Source organism: Limulus polyphemus, unplaced genomic scaffold, assembly GCF_000517525.1.
Source record: "Limulus polyphemus unplaced genomic scaffold, Limulus_polyphemus-2.1.2 Scaffold5928, whole genome shotgun sequence".
Lineage (NCBI taxonomy): Eukaryota > Metazoa > Arthropoda > Merostomata > Xiphosura > Limulidae > Limulus > Limulus polyphemus.
Genome location: NW_013671538.1, coordinates 1 through 24,900, shown reverse-complemented (window position 1 = coordinate 24,900; position 24,900 = coordinate 1). Strand labels below are relative to the sequence as shown.

General features: G+C 32.4%; 1 protein-coding gene across 2 annotated transcripts in view; it reads left to right on the top strand.

Moving 5' to 3' along the window:
- Positions 1–24,846, top strand: part of LOC106473147 (tektin-1-like) — a 55,703-nt gene extending 30,857 nt beyond the window's left edge. The window contains exons 6-8 of one of the 2 annotated variants that reach the window (XM_013933828.2): positions 6,464–6,689; positions 14,639–14,806; positions 24,307–24,846. In XM_013933828.2, coding sequence (XP_013789282.1) covers positions 6,464–6,689; positions 14,639–14,806; positions 24,307–24,495 — 583 coding nt within the window. In that variant the 3' untranslated portion in view covers positions 24,496–24,846. The remainder of the gene's footprint in view (positions 1–6,463; positions 6,690–14,638; positions 14,807–24,306) is intronic. The other variant, XM_022401638.1, reaches the window with a different exon arrangement.
- Positions 24,847–24,900: the final 54 nt, after the last annotated feature.

Sequence of the window (24,900 nt, the reverse complement as noted above, 5' to 3'; positions counted from 1 at the left end):
GGTGTTTAAGATTGTAAAGGGAATTGATAGTATTGATGCATCATCTTTTTTATATTTAACAATGAGAACAGTAGGACTAGTGGCTACAAATATGAATTCTGGCAAGGTAGGATTCATCTTCACCTAAGACAGTTACATTTTTCTAACAGAGTGGTTGGCCTTTGCAATGGATTGCCTTCAGATGTTGTAGAGGCAGTAAATATAAGTGAGTTTAAGATAAAAGTTTGATAAGTATATGAATGAAAAGGGCTGGCTTTAAGATTTTTTAGTTTATTTTATTTTTTTAAGCATTTTAATTTAGTAGAGAGGATGGAACAGCAGAGATGGACCAATAGATCCCATGTTGTCCCCAAACGTTATGTTATGTGTTATATAAAATTGTTTTCGGTACAGAATTATTTTAAGGTAGATAGAAAGCCAATTAAGTTTTGGTAGTTATAGGACATTGTTTGCTTTGTGCATGTTAATATTCTGTGCTCTTAGGTGAATTATTTAAGTAAATCTTACTATAATGGAGCAACGGCATGGCTGTCTATATATCAATCTATGTGACTGAAATAATAAATACAATGATGTCATCTTTTATGCTGAAAAACAACAAGATCCCAGTGTTAGAAGTGGTGAATGACGTTTATAAAATGTCGCGCCATCTATTGAATGTCACCACAAACATAGATCCATAAATAAATTTCAAACTTTGGGTATTCAAGTTTGAGACAATCAGAAAAATAACTATGGTATGTACAACAACCATTCCTTTATAAAGAAAACAATTTTAAATAAAAGTACTCTACTCACAATAAGAACACAACTTTCACTATGATTGTGTGTGAGGGTTTGATTATATATTTATTGAAGTAAGTTTTAAATATAGTACTAAAAAACAATTATTTTTTTCAGTAAAGGGTAACACAAATAATATATATAAAAACATTACAGTTTATATCGGTAAAATTTATGAAAATTTTGAACCCTGTGCATTAAATCGTTTTGATGCAGTGAGTTTCATATGACTAAAGAGCACAATCTGAACAATTTACCCCTGAAGGACTTACCAAAAAAAATACTTTATTACAAAATGTTCACTTTTATACAGTTTCTTAAAATAAATTATGAATACTGCAATTACTAATTAGTAGTATAAACACCTGTCCATAGGGTTGTGTTTCTTCTAGTAAGTATTAATTAGTGTACCAGTACCATTAGTATAAAAAAAAGGTAGGTTTAAATTTCATTGGCAACCAACAGTAAAAAAAAAAGAGGTTAAAGATAAGTACTATGTTTCTTATTTTTTCATTTATATTTTTTATTTATTGTTATAAAAGTAACTAAAATGTAAAATTAGATTATATAAGGTTAGATAAAACAAGGAAAAATTCTTCACGAGGTATGCATGTGAGCAGCTCGTGTATTATGTCATTCAATGCAGTAACATGAGCTATGCATTTATCGAGTGATTTACAACTTGTGTGATGGAATTATTAATTAGACACAGTTCAAAGAACAATAAAATTAAGTAGGAACAGATGTAGACTGTTACATGCTTTAAGCTATTCAAAATAATCAATTGTAGTTTCTTGTTACAATCTGCAATCATTCTAGAAAGACAAAAAGGTAATTTATACTTATTTTTTATGGTTGTTATAAAGTTGATCAAATAGACTAAATCCGAATAGAGTTAAGGTAGAGAAAATAACAGATAGAATAGAAAGTTTTACTCAAAAAATATTTGATATTTATTTAAAAGGTTTTGTAGGTTACTCAAATGAAATTTGAAATTTTTCAGATAAAGAAAAGTATTTTTAATCTGAACATGAAAAATCACCTTGCACTCGGAACAGTAAACACTGTGACTCCATAAGTTTGTGGACAAATCTTTAGTAAAAACACTTAATTAAATAAACCTATCTGATTATTTGTAGCCCTCGGCCAATAGGAAGATGATACAACTTCCATGCACAGTAATCCCTGTGAACACGAGCACATGATCATAGGATCATTCTTTTCTTAGCATTTCTCATGTTCATACATGATTTTTCCTGTGCCTTTTGCATTTTCCCGTCACTTTAATCAACTTTTGTTCTTTAGTTAGTTATGCTACCTTTGTCTTTCTTGCATATACATTCTATCTGCCTTATTACAGCTTCACTTTTCTTATAGCCACCATGTTTTTTCTATCTAATTTATTTATGTCTGCGTGTGTGTGTGTCTATATATGTAAATGAATAAATTAGCTCATGGATTGCTTATTTAATTTAATTCTCAAATTCACGTGGCTTCTATGTCCTGAGGCCCAGATGTTTCTGTTGAGGAATCTTTTGCTCCTGTACCAATGGACTATGGAAGCATGTTATTTTTTCATGATGTTATCACTAATGTGCATCAGGTGATTGTTACATTATGCCTACTTTGTTTCCAGTTCAGTTAATACCTCTTTATCCAAACTTCTTGACAATCAACATTTTCCTTGTTCTTCTTGTATTCATGACTCCTTTCCTATGATCATGATCATGATCCCTCTCTCTTTCTTGACCTCAAACTCTTGAGTCTCTTCTGTTTGTTTGTAGCACTTCACTTTCTCCTTCTTTGCCCCTTTATTCCAGAAGTCTACTCATCTTTATTTTACTTTTACCCAACTTCTTCACTATATCTCTACTTTTCACTTCCTCACTGAAGAGTTTTGTAGGGTACACTCATTCTTATTTGTTTGCACCTTGGCTTCTGTTTCTTTCTCTATTGTCTCTATTTTGACTTCTTTTTTTCTTTTTGTTTTTTTTTTGGGGGGGGGGATCTCCTCAGTCGGCATGATTTCCTTTTGGGTATCTGCCTTCTTTCCTCTTATCTCCATGATCTTTGTCTTTCCCCTTTTCTTACAGACGAAGTCTTTGGGGGTGTTCCTAACTCCTTGGAATTCCAGTATGAGGCTGCTCACCAGCAGTTTTTCATTGTTTCTCTGATTTTCTAACACAGCTACCTCAGTCTGGTACTCATCCAAGGAAGTCACATTGGCTAGCCCCTCTCCTGTTCTCCATTCAATAGCTTCAGTTAGCTGTCCCCCATCCAGTAGAGCAGGCTGTCAGAGATTGCAGCAGTGATTCATTTATGGAGTCAATTCTGGACTCTGGGCCAGCCAAATGCCCCTCTCACTCCTGCTTCACCCATCTGTGGTTTCCCTTCCCCAGTGACACTTAGTTGTGCAAGTTCTTTCTTATGGTCTATCCCTGCACATTCATACTCCACCTCCTCTTTCTCCTTTGTCCTTCTGCCTCCAATCTTCTGTGTCTTTAATATCTTCAGGATATGATGGTCCTCCTTGTTGGTGGTGGAAACTATAGAACCTCATAACATGAATGCAGCTCTCACTCCCCTCCATTGCAGGCTGCCAAAAGTTTAACTGTTTATCTGCACTATGTTATAATAAAAGCTAGAGGTCTGCCACCATAGCCCATCAATGTAATTGTAGGTCTGGGTTTCAGGAGATTTCTGACTCGGAATGGTGGGACTCTTTTAATATAAGTGCAATTTTTTTGTTCTTGTATTATTATTTTAATTTGTTTTCTTCTTGAAATTTGATTAAACTTCTGGATTATAAGTTGTAACTTGCACTCAGCAGTACATGTATGCAATGCTATGCATTGATTGCAAGTGGCATGGTATATTTTGCAATAAAGACTTAAAGATTGTGTACATTACATGACAAAAATTAATAAGTTTAGGTTAACAGTTTATTACTTTGATGATTATGTTTTATCCATACATAATGAAATGATCATAATCCAATGCTATTATTTATTGTAGCAATTAAATGGTACCAGTAATATTATATAAAAACATTCTGACATTACTGCTACAATACATATTAGAATCATAATTACTGAAGTTTTTGATTATTATTTTTGTCACTGAATATGATATCATCAGACTTTCATGTCAAGTAATATGCAAAAAAAAATTCAGTAATTTCATAACACAAACAATATTAATTCAAAGAATTACAGGGCAAACAGCAAATCCACAAAATGTCAGTTTCTGAAAAATATAAAAGCAAAAAAGAAATTTGACTTTTATTTTTATAATATTTTGATTTTTCATTGTAATACACTTTTTTAAAAAGCCTGATATTTCTCTCATCTGAGCAGCATCTGACTGTAACTGGCTTAATCAAAAATGAGTTAAACATTTTCTCAGAGATGGTGATATCTCATTGATTATGTCTTCTGTTTTAAGTTTGAACAGAATGTCTTTTTCTGCTGTTAAAACAAGCAGTGATGACAACAGATCATCAGTCATGGTGGGTTGCAGCCTGTTTTTCACAATTCTGAGTTTGTTCAGTGCCTTCTCTGCAGATGCATTTGACACTGTCAAGCATATAAGGATACTGTAGAGTAAGAACAGGTTTGGATATCTGGAGAGCTGAGTGACTAGATGCAGTGGTTTGATAAAGCTGTTGTTGTGCCACTTCCTCTCCTGGTGTGCTGGATCTTCAAAATTTTGATATTCATCTTCATTGTCTTTCTCAGGAGCATCTTCAATGTCAACATGCCGAGTTTTGCTGACAGCTTCTTCTTGGCAGACTGTATGCCTCTTGGAAATCCTGCAGCTCCTTTGCCACTTCTACTGTATCCAAACCATAGTTCTGACATATTCCATGAATATTTGTTGCCATTACAGTAACAGTGTGACCTTTAACCCTTTAAGGATAATGCACTTTTTAATCTCCTTTCTGCACATGTTACTGAGTTACATTTAAAATTTAATTAAATATCTAAAATAATAATTAAAACTTCAGCTTTTGTTTCTTCTATTTCAACTCTACTGTGCCTTGGTAAAGGTTTTGCCCAGATGATCAAAGTACATACATATACTGCATGTCTACCATTAACTAGGGCAAGTTCCAAGAATGATGTTGTAAAAATTCTCCCCCACCAATAGGAGCCACACCCACTAAAAAATTAAAAAGGACTGTTGCTTAGCAACAGATTAGACTTGAATGGTGTGCTTATAACCAATACAAAGAGCTGATTTGACAGTATATTTCCCATATGCACAATATAACTGTTGACTAGGAAGGCGTACAACCGCTACACAGAGTTTTTCTTGCCTTATACATATTAGTTTGACAGACAGTTAAATTCCATTTAGGTTTTACTTTTATATTTCAGTTAATTATGTATTATTTGTGTTTTAAAGTTCATATTTGAAAGGTTTAATAATTGTTATAAAATAAGTAAAACTTCCTTGCTCAACAAGGTTTAAAATTCTAAGCGAATGCAAAAAGTTTTGTAGAGGCTCAAGTGTTTCTGCTTAGGATAATGTAACATGGCCTGCCAGCACCTGTTGACATTAATAATCAATTATAGAAAATGGGAAAGGAAAATAAAACATTAAAAATAAGCTTAAGTGAAAAGGTAAAGACATGAAATTATGCATATAACCCAAAGAAGATATTCTTGGTAGGTTCAATTGTTATTCCAATATTATGTGAAGATTGATGTCTACCTAATACATACAGTTTAGAAATAGCCTTATCAGACCATAAAATTTGAACAATGAGGCATGAGATCCTCATGCAACTAGTTTAACAACACTGTGCAGAATTATAGGCACCAATTGGGATCATTTAATGCAATATGGAGTCAAATATGAAAAGTTCTAATTTCAGGTCTATGATCCATTGGAAAGGTGATGTTAGTATGTCCATTCTTGTTGTAAGGACTGAACATGTGCTGTTGCAGTAGTGTTAATGTTTACCTTGGTGTGTGTACGTTAAGAAGTAGACCTGCCTTTCAGGTATCAAAGAATCTTGCTTTTTCCTCACATTTCTCTACTAATGCATACATTTCCTGTTTGGGTTGATTGCGTTGCTGCTACCACCAATCGTTGCCTATCCCTCATTAATAGGCATTTCAATAATTGTCTCTGAATTCCACCTACACTACAGTACAAAGAAAAATATGTTAGATTTATGATCCTCCTTTAAATCCAAAGACATTTAGCAGTGATTGGTCTTAATAATGTGAGTCTGGGATGTTTGTTGTACTTGTATGTCTCTGATTTAAATTTATAAAATCAGTATTGTGAGTAATAATGATAAAATAGTTAGTACACAGGATCATACAAAAAAAGTACAATGAATTTTAAAAACAGACCCAAAAATCAAGTGCTTTTAAATAGTTGACTGTTCTGCTGAAGAAGAATAGTCAACTATTTGAAAGCACTCAATTTTTGAGTCTTTTTTTTTTTTAATTTAAATGTAAACTAGTAATGTCATAGAGCATTTGCCTTTCAAGTTTGATTCTCTCTGTTCTCTGATGTTTTTCAGTTGGCTAATTATACAATTTAGTTTTGTTTTTTGTAGTTTTGTGAATTCAGAAGAACTTTCTGTAGAAGTGTATTCTGTTTATATACATAATGTAAAGCATATTTATATCTAGAATAAGTGAAAAAAAAACTGTTATTTTAGTCAGTTTGTCACAGAAAGTGAATGGGAAAGCATAATACTTCAGGCCATACAAAAAGGAAAGAAACATCGAAAGAAATCTCAAGATTTTCATCCTTTGGTAGAAAGCATTATGAAGCAAACAACTAGAGACTCACAGTTGCAACATAAAAGAGTTGTCTTATCATTCCAAAACAGAATTATGGAAACAGTGCAAGCTAAGAAACTGTTAGAGATGCGTATTACAAAGGTATGTATACACAAAGTTCATTTTAAGATATGATAAATGGTGTTTAATGCTGCTACCCATTCTTAGCCAAAAAAATATTGTTGATGGGAAGTATATGCAATGGAAGGTGTCAAACATATTGAAACGTCTTATATAAATTGAAGTAAAGAAAATCATCTTAAGCTTTTACATGTTCCAAAGACAATCACACATATTTATTTTGTTTTATGAGGAAACTAACTAATATGGAAGGTTATTGTGGCTTATGGTTATTATTAAGAATTGTCGGAATTTCATCCATTCGTAACTAGAATATGAATTTATCTATATTCATTTAAGTAAAATATTTCAAACATTTCATGTAGGTGTTTTGTATCCATTTAGTTGTTCTTATGAATAGAACATATTCAACTAATTGGTGCTACTCCTAGCCTTGGATAAGTTACATACGACAGAGACTACTTTGTGGTAAATGAATATACCATGCTTTTTTATCTTCTTGTATTATTATAAGTATTTATTCTGTGAATGTAAACGTTTCACATTACACATGGTTATGCCACTAACTTCATTTCATTTTAGTTGCCTTTGTTATTCTCTAGGAGACAATACCTGTTCTGCTTGTGGAATTTATTGTTGTTATGCTGCAAGTTGTGCAGAGATGTTTACATCAATGTCCTTCAGTGATATCTCTCTTATGTTTTAATGGCAAAGACCAACAGAGACTTGCGTAGTTCAGATGTTCTGAGAATATAGTATTATAGAACTTGGGTTTAGATACTGTGATCTCTTCAGTAGTTTTCTCTCTCTCTCAAGCTCAGGTCTTCAGTTTGGTAAATGAAGTTGAGGTCTTTTCTTTTTATATAGTACTTCTTATTAAACATCTTGATAAGTTCTTAAGAGAGTCAACAATAAATTAAGGATGCTGTCTTTCATTCCCTACGAATATGTTTTTATTGTATTTATGAGGTTGAATAAAGGTTGTTTCATTGTATTTTTGCAAATTTGTTCAGTCTCTTTTTTTTATCACAAGCTCAGTCAGAGGATTCAGATTTACATTGTGATATTTTTCCTGGTTGAACATGTTATTCTGTGGACCTGTCCTATTGCTTTTAAGTTAACTCAGTTTTTACAGTTTGTGATATATTTAAATCATTATACTTGAATGGGACAGATTGAGTAACAAAGAATATTTTGATGGAATGACTAAAGATTTGATTCTGTGGAATTTTAGCTTCATTGTTTTTTGTTTTGTTATTCTTCTTCTTTTTATACCCTCTTTAGTATACTACTTAAATTGTAATATTGTAATCATGAAACATTCAATTCTTAGTTTCTTAACAAATTGTATCTAGCCTCATGATTAGAGGAATAAAGCATCAGCCTGGGTAAATCCTGGCTGGGAATTGGTTTGACCTCCTTCAATGGGGTTTTAGAGAGAGATGGCGGTATGGTAGAAGATAGTGCAACTAAAGGTTTCAGAGGTTGACGACAATGGTACAGAGCTATTTCGAGCTAATTTGTGTCCAGCATACTCTCATTAAGGATGAACATTATACAGTGGGTACATTATCATTAAAAAAGAGGCTTACAAGTAATATCACACATGGGCTTCTATTGCAAGTAGCCCAAATTTATTATAATAAATCAGTCACAATAAATCTTAGAAAGGAAAATGTATATTAATCACAAAGAAAAAATTATTAACTGACATTTTTCATTTTAGCATTGAAGAAGCATTATTGATACTCAAGATGAAAATAACATAAAATTAGAAACATCAATGGCCAGATTTACATATAGATTATAAGAGAGAAAATCATAAAATTGTCAAGACCAGTACATAGTTAGGTACCCAAATTAAATCAACATGTATTTCAGTTTGCATTGCAATGAATTATATAGATATAGGTAATCTAAGACAGTAAAAGACAACAGCTGATAATTAATTCTAAGTAATTACCACAGACACTAAAGATTTTTATTTATAAAGAACAGTTGTTTCCTGGCTTTCAGGGGTGAAATTCATTAATTACTTCATTGTAGTTGATGGCACTTGCCCCATTTGAGTTCATTGGACATAAGTGCTAGATCATTGACAGATAGAAGCTACACTGAGGCCTGGGACCAGATGCAATAGGAAAGCAGAAGGCCAATGATCAAAAGTTGGCAGTTTACCAGTCATTTCTAGCAGGATTCCTGGATTAGGAGTGAGTTATAAAAGGTCAAAGAGGCCTTCTACAAAGATTTGCTCAAAGAGGAGAAAATCTGAAAAGGACCTTGACAGCTATCACTATGAAACTTGAAAATTTTCTGTTTCCCGACATTTTCTTACTGAAGTTTTTTCTTTGTTACATTTTATGATGGATCTTTCATATTTAAAAATGCAGCTATATTTTTATTAGGCATAGCCATCTGTTATTTTGTATTTTACTTTTAAATTTTTCTATCAGGCTAAAATGTATTGATTTAAAATTTTATCATCAGAATTTATTTATTGTCAACAATCATCTGTAACCTTTTTTTAATATTGATTTATTAATTACTGGTCATGCTTGATCTTGTATTATAATGACATACACTGATATCCAACATATAAGTTTAAAGTACCTACTAAACATACATCTAAAGTTAACTTAATAACCTAGTCTGATATTCAGGTACATTTATATCCAACAGAAAAGTATAAAGTATCCACAATATAGCAAGTTTTTTGGAATGTAAGGCATGGAATAAAATGAACACTGGCAACAAAGGAAAAACAAGCAAACACAGGTGTATAATTAGACAAACTTTTTGTGATCAGTGTGAATATCTGCTTAACTGGACATTGTTTAGATTCATTCGAGATACTTTTGGTCAGCTGAAGTAAGAGAGCAGGGTGAAACTAAGATGTCTACACAGGACAGATACCAAAATCAGAATAATGATGGTATCATACTGTTAGGTTAGACCAAAGACCCATTGCAGTATCCCACAATTCTTAGATTACATATGTCAGTGATTATTCCCATTATACATATTCAAGTGAGGTAAGCCCTCAACTCAGAATAACTTGCTCGAGTATATCACTCCTGAAATGAGTATAACCCCATTCCAGAAGAAAATTATCCAGCAACAGGGCCAAGTGAATATAAGCCTTATAAAAAATTGTTATAGTATTTAACCTATTTCTAAGCAAGAGGATTAACACAAGGTTATGATATCTTACATCTGATTTACAAGTTGCTACTAACTATATACAGAACATCTGCTGCACAAATATTTTGAACAATTTTCCAAAATAGTTATAGTTATGGACATATGAAATATAGTTGTTTTCCCACTGTACAATAGACTTTATACTTCTTAGGCTATTATAGAATATCCTAGACATGATAAAATAGATAATGTTCATGGATTTGTACTCAAGCCATGGAACATACAGATGATTACAAACTGATATCTTGCAAATACATTTATGTGTATTCCTTAAACTTGTTGGTATTCAGAATTGATTTTACTGAAATTTGTACTCGAGCATAAATTCACAAGTAGCTTATCACTGCATAGAATTTTTTAGCCTTGTATGTTTAGTGTGTGTTGTAATTACTGGTAGTTTTGTGTTTAAGGAATTTATACCATGAGTGTTTCTGTTGTATAAAACATTAAATTCTGTAAATAAACATAATAGTTTTAATTTTTCTTTAACGTGAATATCCCTAAATTTTCAGGATTTTTATTTTAAATTTTTAAAAAGTTAAATCCTTGCTATGCTTTTGCAAGTCACATAGTGCTGGTGCTTTCAAACTCTGGTTTCAAGTGGCACAAGTGGATGAGGATAGTGACCCATTCTCTTGCACAGGATGCCAGACCATTGCAGGTTAACCTTCATAACAGCTGGTTTCCATTAAACAGCCAGATAGACTGGAACAAGTGGGGTAAGGTATCTTGCTCAAGGACGCAACACCATTATGTGAGCCAGCCTCCAACTTGCAACCATCCAACTTCGAGTCCAAAGTATGAAGCCACTGAGACACACTACCCTTGTCATTTTCATTAAGAAAGGTTTATTTTGAATATGCAAGTCACCAAGATACTTGACAACCATCCAGTATAAAGTTGCAGTAGAATGCATGTACAAGAACTACATTTTTATATTTTCTGGTGTTTTGTAGGTAGTGTGATGCCACCAAATATTAACTGCTTTTGGGAAAGGTATGTAACATCCTTTTCCAGTGGAAAACATTCTTACCTTCAAATCATAATGGTGTGTTCAGAATATCCAAAATATAGATATCTTTTGTACATAAAGGTATTGGAAAACAAAGGAATATGGATCAACTTTGGGTACCAGGACCATCCAGAAAGAGACCTGCAACTGATTTTTCTCCAGCCATGGTAAGCAAAGTGCAGCATTCTGTAACAAGTGAAGGTCCACAAATATAAAAGTCAGTGGCAAAAGCCATCCATGTGGCCCTGGCAATGGTACACAAAATGAATAAAAAGGATACCTTTATGAAAAGAGGTCAACAGAGAATGGGTTCACCAAGATAAGGTTTCCAGTCATACGTTCACTCAACTATTGCATACCTCAAACAGCCAGAGAATGAAAAGGACATTTGTGCTATTTCATGAGAAGACATATTGGTTAAATTGCCAGAAGTAGCAAATGTTGATTTCTGTGTGATTAAGTTGTTAGAATGAGCCCTTAGAAACTTCCATCCTTGTACACCAGATGGATTATAGAAAGGAGTCAGGAATGAACAGTATGCTTTGAGTATGACAACTGAACAACAAAGTCTCTTGCAATAGAAACTATGCTGCAAGACTATTGTCAAGGTGCATGGTCTGTAGACAGAGCATGACTGGATGTGGCAACATGAATGAACTATAAAATTATGGTGAAGCTCTAAAATAATTTTTATATAACATACTCAACCTCTGTATTTGTCTTGGCTATACATTTAATGCATCTTAAAGAAATCCAAAAGTTTTCTAGTAGTTATATGTTTAGATCACATGACAAAATTCATGTGATTACAGCATATCTTTAGCAAAATAACATGCTTTCAAAGAAGTTTTGGAATAAATCTTAAATGCAGCAAATATTAAAGAAGCCCATCTGTCCCTAATAACTTTTAAATATTGGATGCCCATGAAGTGTGGACTGCATGTACGCATATCAAGATGAATAAATTATGTAGCTACAGTAGCCTGAAAATGTTGTGCAAGCAACTTTTGAGCACTACTAAAAGATGAATGAATGTGATATCACAAAACAAAGGGTTTTACACTCAAACCATAACCTGTTTTGATGGCTTTGAAGTTGTGTAGAGTTAACTCTGCAACAGTATAGTATAAGAACATTACAATAGACAATGTTCCACAAAGGGAATAAACGTTGTTGCAATGAAGGGTTAAAACTTTGCTCTAAATGAGTATCATGCTATTTGTAAACATAAGAAAAGTGGTGAATGAATTGTAGAAACATCTGGTAATAATAAGAGGGTTGTTGTGTTAGATAAGGAAAAATACATTGAAAATGTGAGTGACCGATCATCTGTGTGATTCTAATATAATCACCAAACTTAAATCCATTGTTCTCCATGAAAGCACACCGAAAAGCAGGATCAGATTTTTGACAGTTCTACTTATCCATCTTATATCAGTCCAATGTTTTCTGGCACATTATGACATGTTATACAAGCCAACTTAAATATATTGGTGTTTAAAACCCAGGTATGAGGTTAAAATGATTATTGATGAGGTCTTATTCCAATAACCAAAACATCTTCAGAAGCATCTAGGAATGTTACAGTTTAGAATGTTTAGTGGAATATGTTGGATAAAGAATTGTGGAATATGTTGGATAAAGAATATTGGAATATGTTGGATAAAGAATGGTGGAATATGTTGGATAAAGAATTGTGGAATATGTTGGATAAAGAATTGTGGAATATGTTGGATAAAGAATTGTGGAATATGTTGGATAAAGAATGGTGGAATATGTTGGATAAAGAATGGTGGAATATGTTGGATAAAGAATAGTGGAATATGTTGGATAAAGAATTGTGGAATATGTTGGATAAAGAATAGTGGAATATGTTGGATAAAGAATTGTGGAATATGTTGGATAAAGAATATTGGAATATGTTGGATAAAGAATTGTGGAATATGTTGGATAAAGAATAGTGGAATATGTTGGATAAAGAATTGTGGAATATGTTGGATAAAGAATGGTGGAATATGTTGGATAAGGAATAGTGGAATATGTTGGATAAAGAATGTCATTTATTGTTTCAGTTGTTTTGACTGTGGTATGGTATATGACAGATCTATAAGAGAGAGAGAATTCATGAACACATTAAGGCAACACAAAGCTCAAATGAATAACAACATGCATGGGCCAAGTATTATGAGAACAGTCATGTAATACCGACCAGACATTCCTCCTCCTTCAGACAGCGAGTAAAACAAGCTAATTTATATCCAGGAATAAAAACTGCACTGAGCTGTTTCTTCTTGAATAATTGTTTAATATTTAGATTTGCTTTTTTTTTCTTTAATAAATTATTTGATTATTTACCATTTTACCTACATAACTTTTATTTTTATATAATTACTCACTAAAGGTTTGCTGGGATAACTGTGTTTTTTAGTTTAATATTTTTTTTTTGTACAAAAGGGTCAAAATTAAGGTTTAAAAATGTATTCCTAATTAATAACAGTGAGACAAGAAGTACCCTTAAAGCTGACTATCAAACTGATGTGCCCAGCATGGCCAGGTGGTTAAAGCGCTCGACTCGCAGGTTTGAATCCCCATCCCACCAAATATGCTCGCCCTTTCAGCCGTGGGGCATTATAAAGTGACGGTCAATCCCACTATTTGTTGGTTAAAGAGTAGCCCAAGAGTTGGCGGTGGGTGGTGATGATTAGCTGCCTTCCTCTAGTCTTACACTGCTAAATTATGGATGGCTAGTGCAGATAGCCCTTGTGTAGCTTTGTGCCAAATTCAAAACAAGCAAAATCAAAGTGACATTTCAACATTATATGATATTTTATGTTATTTTGTTCTGTACCTTTGAATTGTTATCTTATATATATTGTGAACCATGGTGTCTGTCTAAACATTCTTCTGTCTCCCACTTGAAAACTGCACATGCAGGCAAAGCTCAACACTCACTTTTAACATGACATGAGAACTGGCATGAATAATGTTGATACCAAATTTTATTTCACAAGCAGAATATTCTACACTAAATTGTTAGGAATTAATCACACTATCATCCACGTCTCAAAATATGACGTAATTTAATGAATAAAAATGTAGATTTACTGTATGTTATTGTTGAGTGGCTATTAGCATGACTGAAATGCTCAACAGTTAGTTTTGCAGTGGACAGTATAAGTAGCTCAGAGCTTTGGCTTTGAATGAAACAAAGAGTGCAACACAATTAACCTTTTTAAAGCCCGTAAGATAATTTGAATTCATAGATTAACTTTTCCTGTCACAGGGGACGGATAGTTTTGCTTGTTGTGTTATATTGTAGATCTTTGTGAAGAGTCTGAAACATTGGAAATAAAACCAATAATATCTAGTTTACATCATTCTTTTGTCATTTTTATAAATGTTATTTAGTATGCATTCTGTATTTAAAATTTTTTTGACACTTCACATTAATTTTGGAAACATCCACTAAGTGCTAGATAGCAACAACTGTTAAAAGTGGAAAACTGACATTCAGGCAAGATATATGATAATGATACCATAATGATTAGTTGTTTTCAGAACAACATTCTAAAAAAAATGTATTAAATGGAGATTCTCATTAGTTCACACCAATTTAACTCCAATGATAGACTTTGTTCATGTGTTTTTGGTTGATTACAAATTGGTTCTTTATTTGAAAAAAATATATATATATATATTCTTAAATTATATTAAATGCTTCAATGCTTATAATTATATTGATTTTTCTTACATTAAGGTAATAGAAGAAATTGGAGAAATTAGATATGCTCTTGCAATACTGGAGGAAGAAGAGAAAGCTAAAAAGCCTTCCTTGAATCTTGCTTGTCACAAACTGGAACTTCGTAAACAATGCCAAAATTTGGAAATTTGTATGGATAAGGTTGAACTTGAGCTGGAGAAAGAAGTATGTCTACATATATTAACTTTGTAAATAAGATAATCTTTCTAGGTTGTACTTACATGAAGAGAAATTGCATGATCTGCATGATTCTTTTGCTTGTATATTTAACAGTAATGCATGTTCTACCAGCATTTTCTATGGCAGTTATTTTTTAACTTTAGTTTATCAACAGTATATATACAAACACTATTTCATTAGGCATACAGACCCAGTTTTATTGTACTTCCATTTTGCACTATCTCTAAGAAGAAAATTATTCTTTTCAAAATGAAGATAAACAATACAGTTAAAATCTCCAACGTCCATAAAGAAACTTGAGCCGTAAGATTATTGTGAAGCTCACAAGCTTGAAGAAGAAAACAAACCAATGTTTTATTTACACTTTTGGTATTTTCAGGTTAAAACTGCTGATTTCCTAACAAGTATCAAATAGACAGAGCTGCAAATAACTATAGACTTGTTCAGTGTATGTAAAATAATAAAACTGAACAAAGTTAGAAAAAAAATGACAAAAATCTTTATTATAAAACAGACAAAAAAGAAGATATAGTGTTCTCAGCATTTCCCAAAGTTTTGGCCATGTCCCCCAGGGGGACACAAATGATCTCTTGGAGGGCATAAGCAATTAGGGTAGAGTTAATTGTGAAATAATGCAAAGTTTAGTATTTTAATATATTTTTTATTAATGAAAATAATATGTAATCTCTACAACACATATGGCATTTTAATGTGTTTCCATGTATGATATATCATCACTTAACTAACTCGTTCACTCATTTAAGGGAGGGGGCATGCAAAAAAGCCATATTTATTGAAGGGAGGGTGTGGGTGATACAAGTTTGGGAAATGTTAATGTATGTACTTGCACACAAAAAAGACAGTCACTTCTACTAGATTGTGCTTAATCTCAAAGCTTTCTTTTTCACAGAATTAAACACAATGACCTTAAAAATAAGTCTTTATAATTTCTTAGTAAAACTGACTAATCAAAGCCCACCAGCATTCAACAGGTAAACTCACTTTCTTTGTCCATTTTACAGTGTCACTTCATGACCTTGTTCCCTCATAGCATAGGCCAGCTGTTACTTTCGGTAAATGGCATAATTAGCCAGCAAAGGATATTACAGTGCCTGTATTTTAAACTGAATGATACACATTTTTGTAATATCTTCTATGACAGAAGAGACATCACCTACTACAGAAAACAAAGCAACTAGAACAAAGCAATCTTAATGGCTTTCTCTACCATTTGTAGTTACAATTACAGACAGAAACTAAACAACCAAACCATTTCAAAATCTTCTGAGTCACTAAAACAGGTAGAAAATGTGTTCTGCCTGCATATAACCCATGTAGTATGTTCTCTACATAAAATACTTTTCATTACACTTCTAAATTGTTTTCAGTTTATTAAAGCTTTGTTTTGTACTATCACAAAAACATTCTCAGGTGATAATCACATACATCTGATAAAAGAAATGAAAAATCAGAGTACATGTGCATTAACAAAAGTAAAACTATTAGTTTGAATGACATGACCATGTATATAAAATTAAATTATGATTTTTGCTAAAACTAAAGAGAAAATTTCCAAACTACTTTTTAAAGCTTTAACACATTTGATGCCATATAATAAATTAAGTATAAATAAAATTAATTATTCAAGAGGTCCCAAGGAGCAGTCACAGTGTCCCAAACTCACATGCCACAAGAGAAATTTGGCTTTGAAACTTAATTGTCTGTGACCCACCGGTGTGTCACATGATCCTTAACTAAAACTCAATTGTGATCCACCATTGGGGCATATGGCAGCAAACGTGTTTAAAAAAGCGTAATTTATTAATAAACAGATTATTTCAACATGAGAATATGAATAATGTTTTTAAGGTGCCTGTAAACCAACATAAAGGACGTTTATATTTTATTGCAATGTGCAATTTGGTAAAAACTTTCTTACCCTTAAAACTTCAAACGGTACACATAAAATATACATAACTTGTTTAGCCCTCAGGGCTATATTAAGTGAGAGACATTTTACATTCCCAGCTTTTGATAAACAAAATCATCTTTGATGGATAAGATGTAACAAACAAATCTTGTGGTAACTACAAATTTAAAAAAATAGAAAAAAAGCCATAATACTCGAATCATTTTGGTATGAAAAATGTCCACTTCTTTGTAGCTGGATGTGATGATTAAAACAGTTTGACTATGTGTACATTTTATATAAAGTTCATCTTTCAAGGACCCATCAGAAGTTGTACAATTATTGCACTTATAATCATGAACTTACATAGTTTATAATTACATCTGTGGAATATTTTATGATAAGAAAAGTAATCTTGAAAGATAGTTTTTATTTTTAATGAGAAATATAGAATTTAAAATTTGGTAGTATATTACTGCTAAATACTAATTTGTTGTTTCCAAAGAGAAAAAATGATGTGCCATCTCCCAATGAGTCAACAGTAAGTTTAAAGATTTACAAAGTAAAAATCTAAGGTTAGATTCTGTGTGGTAGTCATTGTGTAGCATTTTGCTAAAGAAGAAACAATAACGTGTTTTCTAAGTATATGCTCTTGAACCTGTGAATTGTACCAAGAAAAGGAAAATATTTTCAGTTTGACATCATTCTGCATGAACAGGTTGATGGTGGTATTATTGTTTCAAGACAAAATTATTTCCTAGGTTATCTATTCCTTTGTTTTCTTGACAGTCCTTCAAACCATAATATTATTGTAGTTATGTCGACAATACTTTAGAGAATTTGCAGATATATGTCAGTTTCTTAATAATCTCAACATTAATTTTATACTTTAAGAATTAAAATTAATTTCAAGCAGGTACTTAACTCTGAAGTACTATAAGATTTTTTTTATGTTAGGTTTTTCTGGTTCTGTCGACAACCGTGTGATTTTTGGTTCTGAATGCCTTTGACATGATGCATTACATTCATCATGTAATCCAGGGTTGTTGACTCCCACGCCTTCCACATGACTTATTGCACAAACACCTAGAAAATTACATAAGTTCTTTTTTTCCCTCCAAAAGCTAAATTTCTTTGTTTGCAGTCATGAAGTCTTAACACATTTCTCCTGGTTATGGAGAGGTGGTTGAAAATGTATTTTAGAGGTACTTGAGTGAAATTCAGTTTTATTCTAAAAATGTAAATTCCAAACTAGATAGACTTACCTTTGAAATACTATTAGCCAGAATATCAACATCGAGATGAAGGAAGGAACTAAATATAAGGCAACTAGATCACTGCATATTGAGCTCTGGGACAGGAAAAGTAACATACCTAGACTACAACAACATTGATTGGAGACAACAAGCAGGCCCCCCAGTGGCACAGCGGTATGTCTGCAGACTTACAATGCTAGAAACCGGGTTTCAATACCCGTGGTGAGCAGAGCACAAATAGCCCATTGTGTAGCTTTGTGCATGACTACAAACAACAAGCAGAGCAATAGGCATTAGACATGTTAGAGGGGTCAAAGGAATGTAGAAGCCACATGGTAACAAAATACTAAATCAGTGAGAGCTGCAAACAGGAAAGACTGCAAAGTAGAAAATTGATCATCATTAAATAGAATCAGGAGAATGATTATCTATTAGCCAGTAACTGTACTGAATAAGAAAGTCTTCAGATGAGACAAACCACTGTGCTATATAAATTTACCATGCATTGCTATCTTGTATTATTATAGTATTTATTCTGTATGTGTGCAGGTTTCACATAACACATGGTTGAGAAAGCCATTAAGTTCACTTCTACTAGCTGCCTTTATTAATTTCTTATTCTCTGAAGATGATACCTGTTCTGCCCCTGGGAGCTATTGCTGTAATGCTGCATGTTATGAAAAATGTCAACAACAGTACCATTCAGTAGAAGAGAAGGTGGTACTTTGAGGTTATAGCCTCAAGTGTGTTTGAATGAGAATGAGCAGTCACATGAGTAGCCCTAGTCACTTTGGGTAAATACAACAAGGAATGTTGGATTTAGATAATCTTCTAAAAATCTTATCAAATGAGTAATCTGAGAGAAGATGTAGAGAATCCACTAAAAGCAATGGTCCATCATTCCATAAAAGTAAGTTTATATTAAGTTTGTTTTAATAAAGATTTTTCATTTCATATATCTTACTTTGTGTCAAATCTCTTTATTTTATTTTTATTCCACAATAAATTTCTTTTCAAGCTTCCTGTTAAGTAGACATATCCCATAAATAAATAAACAACCCAAATATTAGGAGAAGGCAGAAAATACAAAGATTCAAAAACTGAATCATCTAACATAACACTAACACCCTTAGGTGTATTAGAAATCAGTTGAAGACTTTATACCTGAGGAAAAAGTAAAATAAAGCTAGCAGAAAAATCTTGCACTTCAGTAAAGAAAAAGCATATAGGCCTGTGCAAAAAATTGGGATTGTTCATCAGTGTAAGAAAAAGGTGGGTGTCCCTCAAAATGAGCATACACATCAAAGGGAAACTAAGCTGGGACACCAACAGATGAGTTGGTCTTAACAATTTTTATACCCTGATGAATGAGAGTTGACAAAGCAGTTACAAAATATCCCTGCACACTAGAAGAATATTGTTTGAATAAGACCTCCAAAAAATTTGAAAGATTTTAGAATTTTCTGTATTGACCAAGGTTAACATTCAGATTAATATTTACATCAAGAATTGTGAAGGCACAAAGTATACAGCATGAATGCAAACAAAAATAACCTGACTTGTGAATGAAATGCAGAGCTTATGTATTTTCCATGGTGCTTCCATAATAAGTCACATGGATAATTTTAAGAGTGGGTGGAGAACTTTGGATAAGGTAATGAATTTGATACATTGTGTGAAGGACATTAAGAAGGACAAAATTCACATTTTTGTTAACAGAAGAAGAAAGGATAAGTTTACCTGATATGAAATTAATGTTATAGTAGAATATTAGCTAGACCATTAGCTTATCTTTCTTTTATATACATTGAAACATGACAAAAATATTAAGTTTTAAACTCATACATTTTACAAATAGCTTCATTACGATCCTAATACATCATGATTATAACAAACAGGTTTGCACAGCTCATCAAAATCATGAAAAGTTGTGGAAATTTTTGAATACATTTTCCTCTACTGGAAATCCTGGAAAATCGATGGTTTTTATCATGTTCTGGAAAAGTTCTTGAAAGTGTAACCCCATTTTTCCCACATCCCTCATTCTTATTGATGACAAGCTGTAACATTGTGTTTATTTCAGTTTTGTGAAAAATAATTTCAAGAAAATGTGGTTTGCATAAAATTGAAAATATGGTGACTTGGAAACACTGATCGGTAACAGTTTGAATTATGCACCTCTGCCTGAAAATGAACAGGTATTAGGTGACTATTGTTGGAATGATATTGTTAACTCAACTTGTTTGGCAGATATCTAAAATTAAATGTTTAAAAATTTTCTTAGTTCCATCATTAACATAACCACTTCAAAAATGATTAACAACATTTCAAATATAAGTTTTTCATCATCTATTGCCTAAAAATCATTAATAAAAAAAGAGAGAAATGCATATTTAGAATGTGTGTTTTAAGCCTAACCACTGTGCATGAAATAATCAAATATTTGCCACTAAAGACAGCCCATCAGCTTATACCCAGACCTGCCAACTCTTACAAGTTAGGCATAATTGTTCCAATTTGTTTTTCATTTTATGCCTGTATGAATTGTTCTGTTATTTTATTATCTTAAGAGAAGTTCTGGAATTTTTTCACCAATCTTTTTTTCTACTAATAATTTGCTGGAAATAATTCACCACTCTTTGCTTTGCATCTCGATCTTACAAATGTTTGAAACAGTCTGTTAAAAAAGTGTGTAGGTAGTAAGGTGTGCTGATCATTTTGTGAGAGGTAAATGGCAGAAAAACTTAGTTTTGCTTCGTCCCCAATTACTCCAACAAAGAAAAGTTTATAGCAAGCAGAAGTTTAGGCATGAGTATTCAAAAAAGGTTCAGTGATATTGTATCATCCTTAGAGGGTTTGAATTATGCAAGATATACAATTTGTGTTTGTGATGAAAACATCTCAACACTACTAAACACCAGCAAAATTGTTTGAAGGCATCTGGAATTAATAATCTGGCCTTATTTTTCATAAAATTTAATACTAAATCAAAAAATGATGTGATCAGAGCAGAATGTTTATTCAACTCCTTCAATCTTCCTTTGGCAGTTTCAGACCATGCTTGAAACATTTTTACCAAAATATTTCCAGATTTGTAAATCACTTAAAGATATGGATGCTTTAGAACCAAAACTTATACAATAGTTGCAGAAATGGCCAGCAGTGCAACTAAGCGAAGTGTGAGTAATATTAAAACTAGGGCTTTCAACTTGTCCACTAATGGCAGTAATGATGTTGACAGTAAACTGTACTTTATTGTAGTGACATACTTTGATGACAACAAGGAAAAGGTGTTACATGCATTACTTTTTAATCTCAACTGGTGAGAATATTGCAGGACTCCTTCCAGAAGAACTAGCCTCAAAGTCCTTAAAGTGGAAAATTGTGTATCGTTAGCTGTTCACAACACAACTGTGATGATAAGGAGAAAAAAAATGTGTTGCAGGTTATCTTATGAAATTTAACCCTGAAATTGTGATTAGGGGATGCCCATGTCACCTCCTTCATTTGCAGCAAAAAAAGCACCAAAGAAATTGCAATATCAGTTTGATGAAATTCTTGTTGACATTTATTACTATTTGGACAAGAGTGCAAATAGGAAACAAGAACTTGGAAAATTACAGAATCTATGTGATGTGAAGACTTAAACTATTCTGAAATATGTGTGCACTGGCTTGTCTCTTGAAAAATGCTTATAGAGATTAAATGAACAGTGGAGACCTTTGAAGCATTACTTTGCAGCCAAACACGATGAAAAGAAAAAAGATTAAGAAAACAAAAAATCCATTTGAAGACAAAGTCTGTTCTATGCAGATCAAAGGTATCAGTGGAGAAAGAGAGTGGTTGTTTAGAAAAATGCAAAGAAAAACTTTTAAGCAGAAGAGGTAGTCTGTCAATGTGTTTCCTGGGCAGGGATCTGGATCTTCTATGGATGGTTCCTCTAAAAAAGTAGCAGACAAAATTCCAAAAGCAAGTGAGAAAGTACAGGACACACCTGACACCAAATCACCAGGAAATACTTATTTGTAAGAAATATTTTACAAGTTATGTATAACAATGAGATGTGTTGTATATGCATTATTTCTGAACAGTTGTATTCAAATGTTTGACAAGTATAATGTGATACTACAGTTTGAGGACTCACTCATCCATTGCTTGCAGAGAATCCTATTTGCTTTATTCAAGGATTTGTTAAGTAGACATGTGACACTACATGCAATTTCAAATTGTTCAGATATTTTGGATGTGAATTTCAAAAACAGAAAACTTCAGTTAAAAAATGAGAACTTGGTTATTGGTTAAGAAGTTAAGCCTCGCAAAGCTTGACAAAGAAAGCCAGCTCTCTTTCTATGAATATGTAAATTACTGTGAAACTGCATTGGAATATATGAAGGCCAAGTTCTCACTTCAGGACACAACTTTGAAACATATAAAAGTAGCAGATATATCTGTCAGAAAAAGTTGTTCTTTGGAACTGATTAGAGTACTTTATTGGAAATTTCAAGCCATTCATTGCAAGGGATGCACCTTGGGCCAGTACAATGAATTGTTTTCAGCAGCAATTTCTCCCTTACCAGGCTCATCCATTGACTGGTGTAGATCTCTTTGAGCCAGCAGACAAGTGTTGGTATAGTACTGAAAAAGAGAAAGATGAGCTGAGCAAACTTAAATATGACAAGTTAAATAAAAAATTGGGAATTTAAAAACCTGCAAATAGGGATCATAGAAAATGTAAGGAAGCAAGGCTGGAGATACTGTAGACATTATTTACTCAAACTACAAATCCCTATTTTGACTCCACCAAATGTAATTATAGGTAACAGCATGGAGCCAAAATAGAGATTTGTAGTTCGAGTAAATAATGTATATGGTATCTCCAGCCTTGTCTCCTTACTATAATTATGATCTCAATTTGCAGGTTTATAAATTCCCAATTTTTTATTTACTTTGTTTACTGGTCTTTTTATCCTCAAGTATGGGCAAATAATTACTTGATATGGTAGCCAACTTTATACATTGTTATGATAATAAGCATAGCTAGTGGCTAGCTGACATGGTTCATGACGATTTACTGTAGTCATTGACTAATTGCATTAGTTCGAGATGTAAAATGTTAAGCTGCAGCTTGAAATTGTCATGGAGATTTGTTTGAGAATATAGTGAACATTTATAGTCTCTGTGTAACTAAATTTTCTTTACATAATGCCTAGACTAAGACACAACCCTCAGTAAGCAAGCAAGAAAAAATATTATACCATTAGAAAAGCAGGGATTGGCTACCTGAGGACACTGATTGTATAGTGTCAAAACATCGAGTATCTACACATTACAGTCATCTAATGTTTATCCATTATTGGCTGGTAATTCCTGTTTTCTTAAGCATTTTAAAGAAACACCAGATATTTTAAGAAAGCTAACTTCAAGAAGTATGATAACATTGCTTAGACTAGAATTATGATGTTTTTTAACTTATGTAAAATATGGAAGAAACAAATTGACTTTTCAATACCCCTACGACGTTCACAGTACCTTATTTAGTATTTTACAAAAAGTTTGGTTGCAATATACCAAGCCATTTTTGACATAGGAGAACAACTGAAATATAGTAGGTTCTGCACCTTTATTGTTGTGTGTGTGTGTACCTTTTTTATTATTTAAATTTAGTTTCTAAAATTGTAATATAGACAAACTTATTCTAAATTTAAAACTGTGGTAAAAGGAATAATGGCCTGGTGGTTCCCTCGACTCGCAATCTGATAGTCGTGGTTTTGAACCTGCTCATCCTTTCAGTGTGGAGCCACTATAATGTGACAATCAATCACACTATTCATTGGTAAAAGAGTAGCCCAAGAGTTGGTGGTGAGTGGTATTGATTCACTGCCTTCTCTCTAGTCTATTGCTGCTAAATTAGGGACAGATAGCCCTCATGTAGCTTTGTACAAAATTCAAAACAAATCAAAAAGAACAAAAAATTAAAAAACAGAAAGAAAGAGTAAATAATATTAGCTAATCAGAGGTTTTGTGTATAATTTATATATACAACTTTTTTTTCTTTTACTTCCAAAGCAAAAGTATTTACTTTAGAATGGTATATCAATAAATGTATATCTCACTTTTGAAACTTATGGTTGAAAATATTTTTTTGCCATAAATACATTTGTTTCATGTATATATATATATATATCTATTTATGTATGTAGCATGGGGAAAGATATATTCTCATCTATAATCTTGTGTATAAAAACATTAAAAAAAAATCTTTAACCATTTATAACAACCTTGTTTTTAATTGAATCTAAATTTTTGTAAACATGTTTCAGGTTTCCACTCTTCAACAAGCAGTTCAGGAACTTCACATAAAACATCAAGAGGCTAAAAATATTTTACAAAGACTGGAAGGAAATAAAGTAGAGCTTGAAAAGGATATTGCAACAAAAACAAAAAGTCTTTACATTGATGAGATACAATGCTTAAGGGCATTGGCCAGTGTTGTTATAACAGATCATTGATATATAGTGGTAAGAGATAATTTTCTTAAAGATAATATTAGTTGAGTATCTTATAATAATCTTACACTTTTTTTGTATACAAAATGTAAGACACTTCACATTAAAGTTGCAATAACTTATTTATAGTGGCTACTTTGTAAGTGTGAATTAACTATAATTTTCATAACACCTTAGGCTTAATATATTTTTTAACACTGCATTCTTAATTCAGTCCCTTAAGGTTTATCAAGAAGCATGTAATAGTATTTCAACCACACTATGTTCACCATAACAACTGTAACAAATGGCTTATACAAATAGTGTTCTGTCCAATACTATGTTTGTTGTATCCCAAACAGCCTCATCAGCTCTGTATGGAGTGAAATGCATTACCAGCAATGGATATGGCAGACAAAGTTTAGTTGA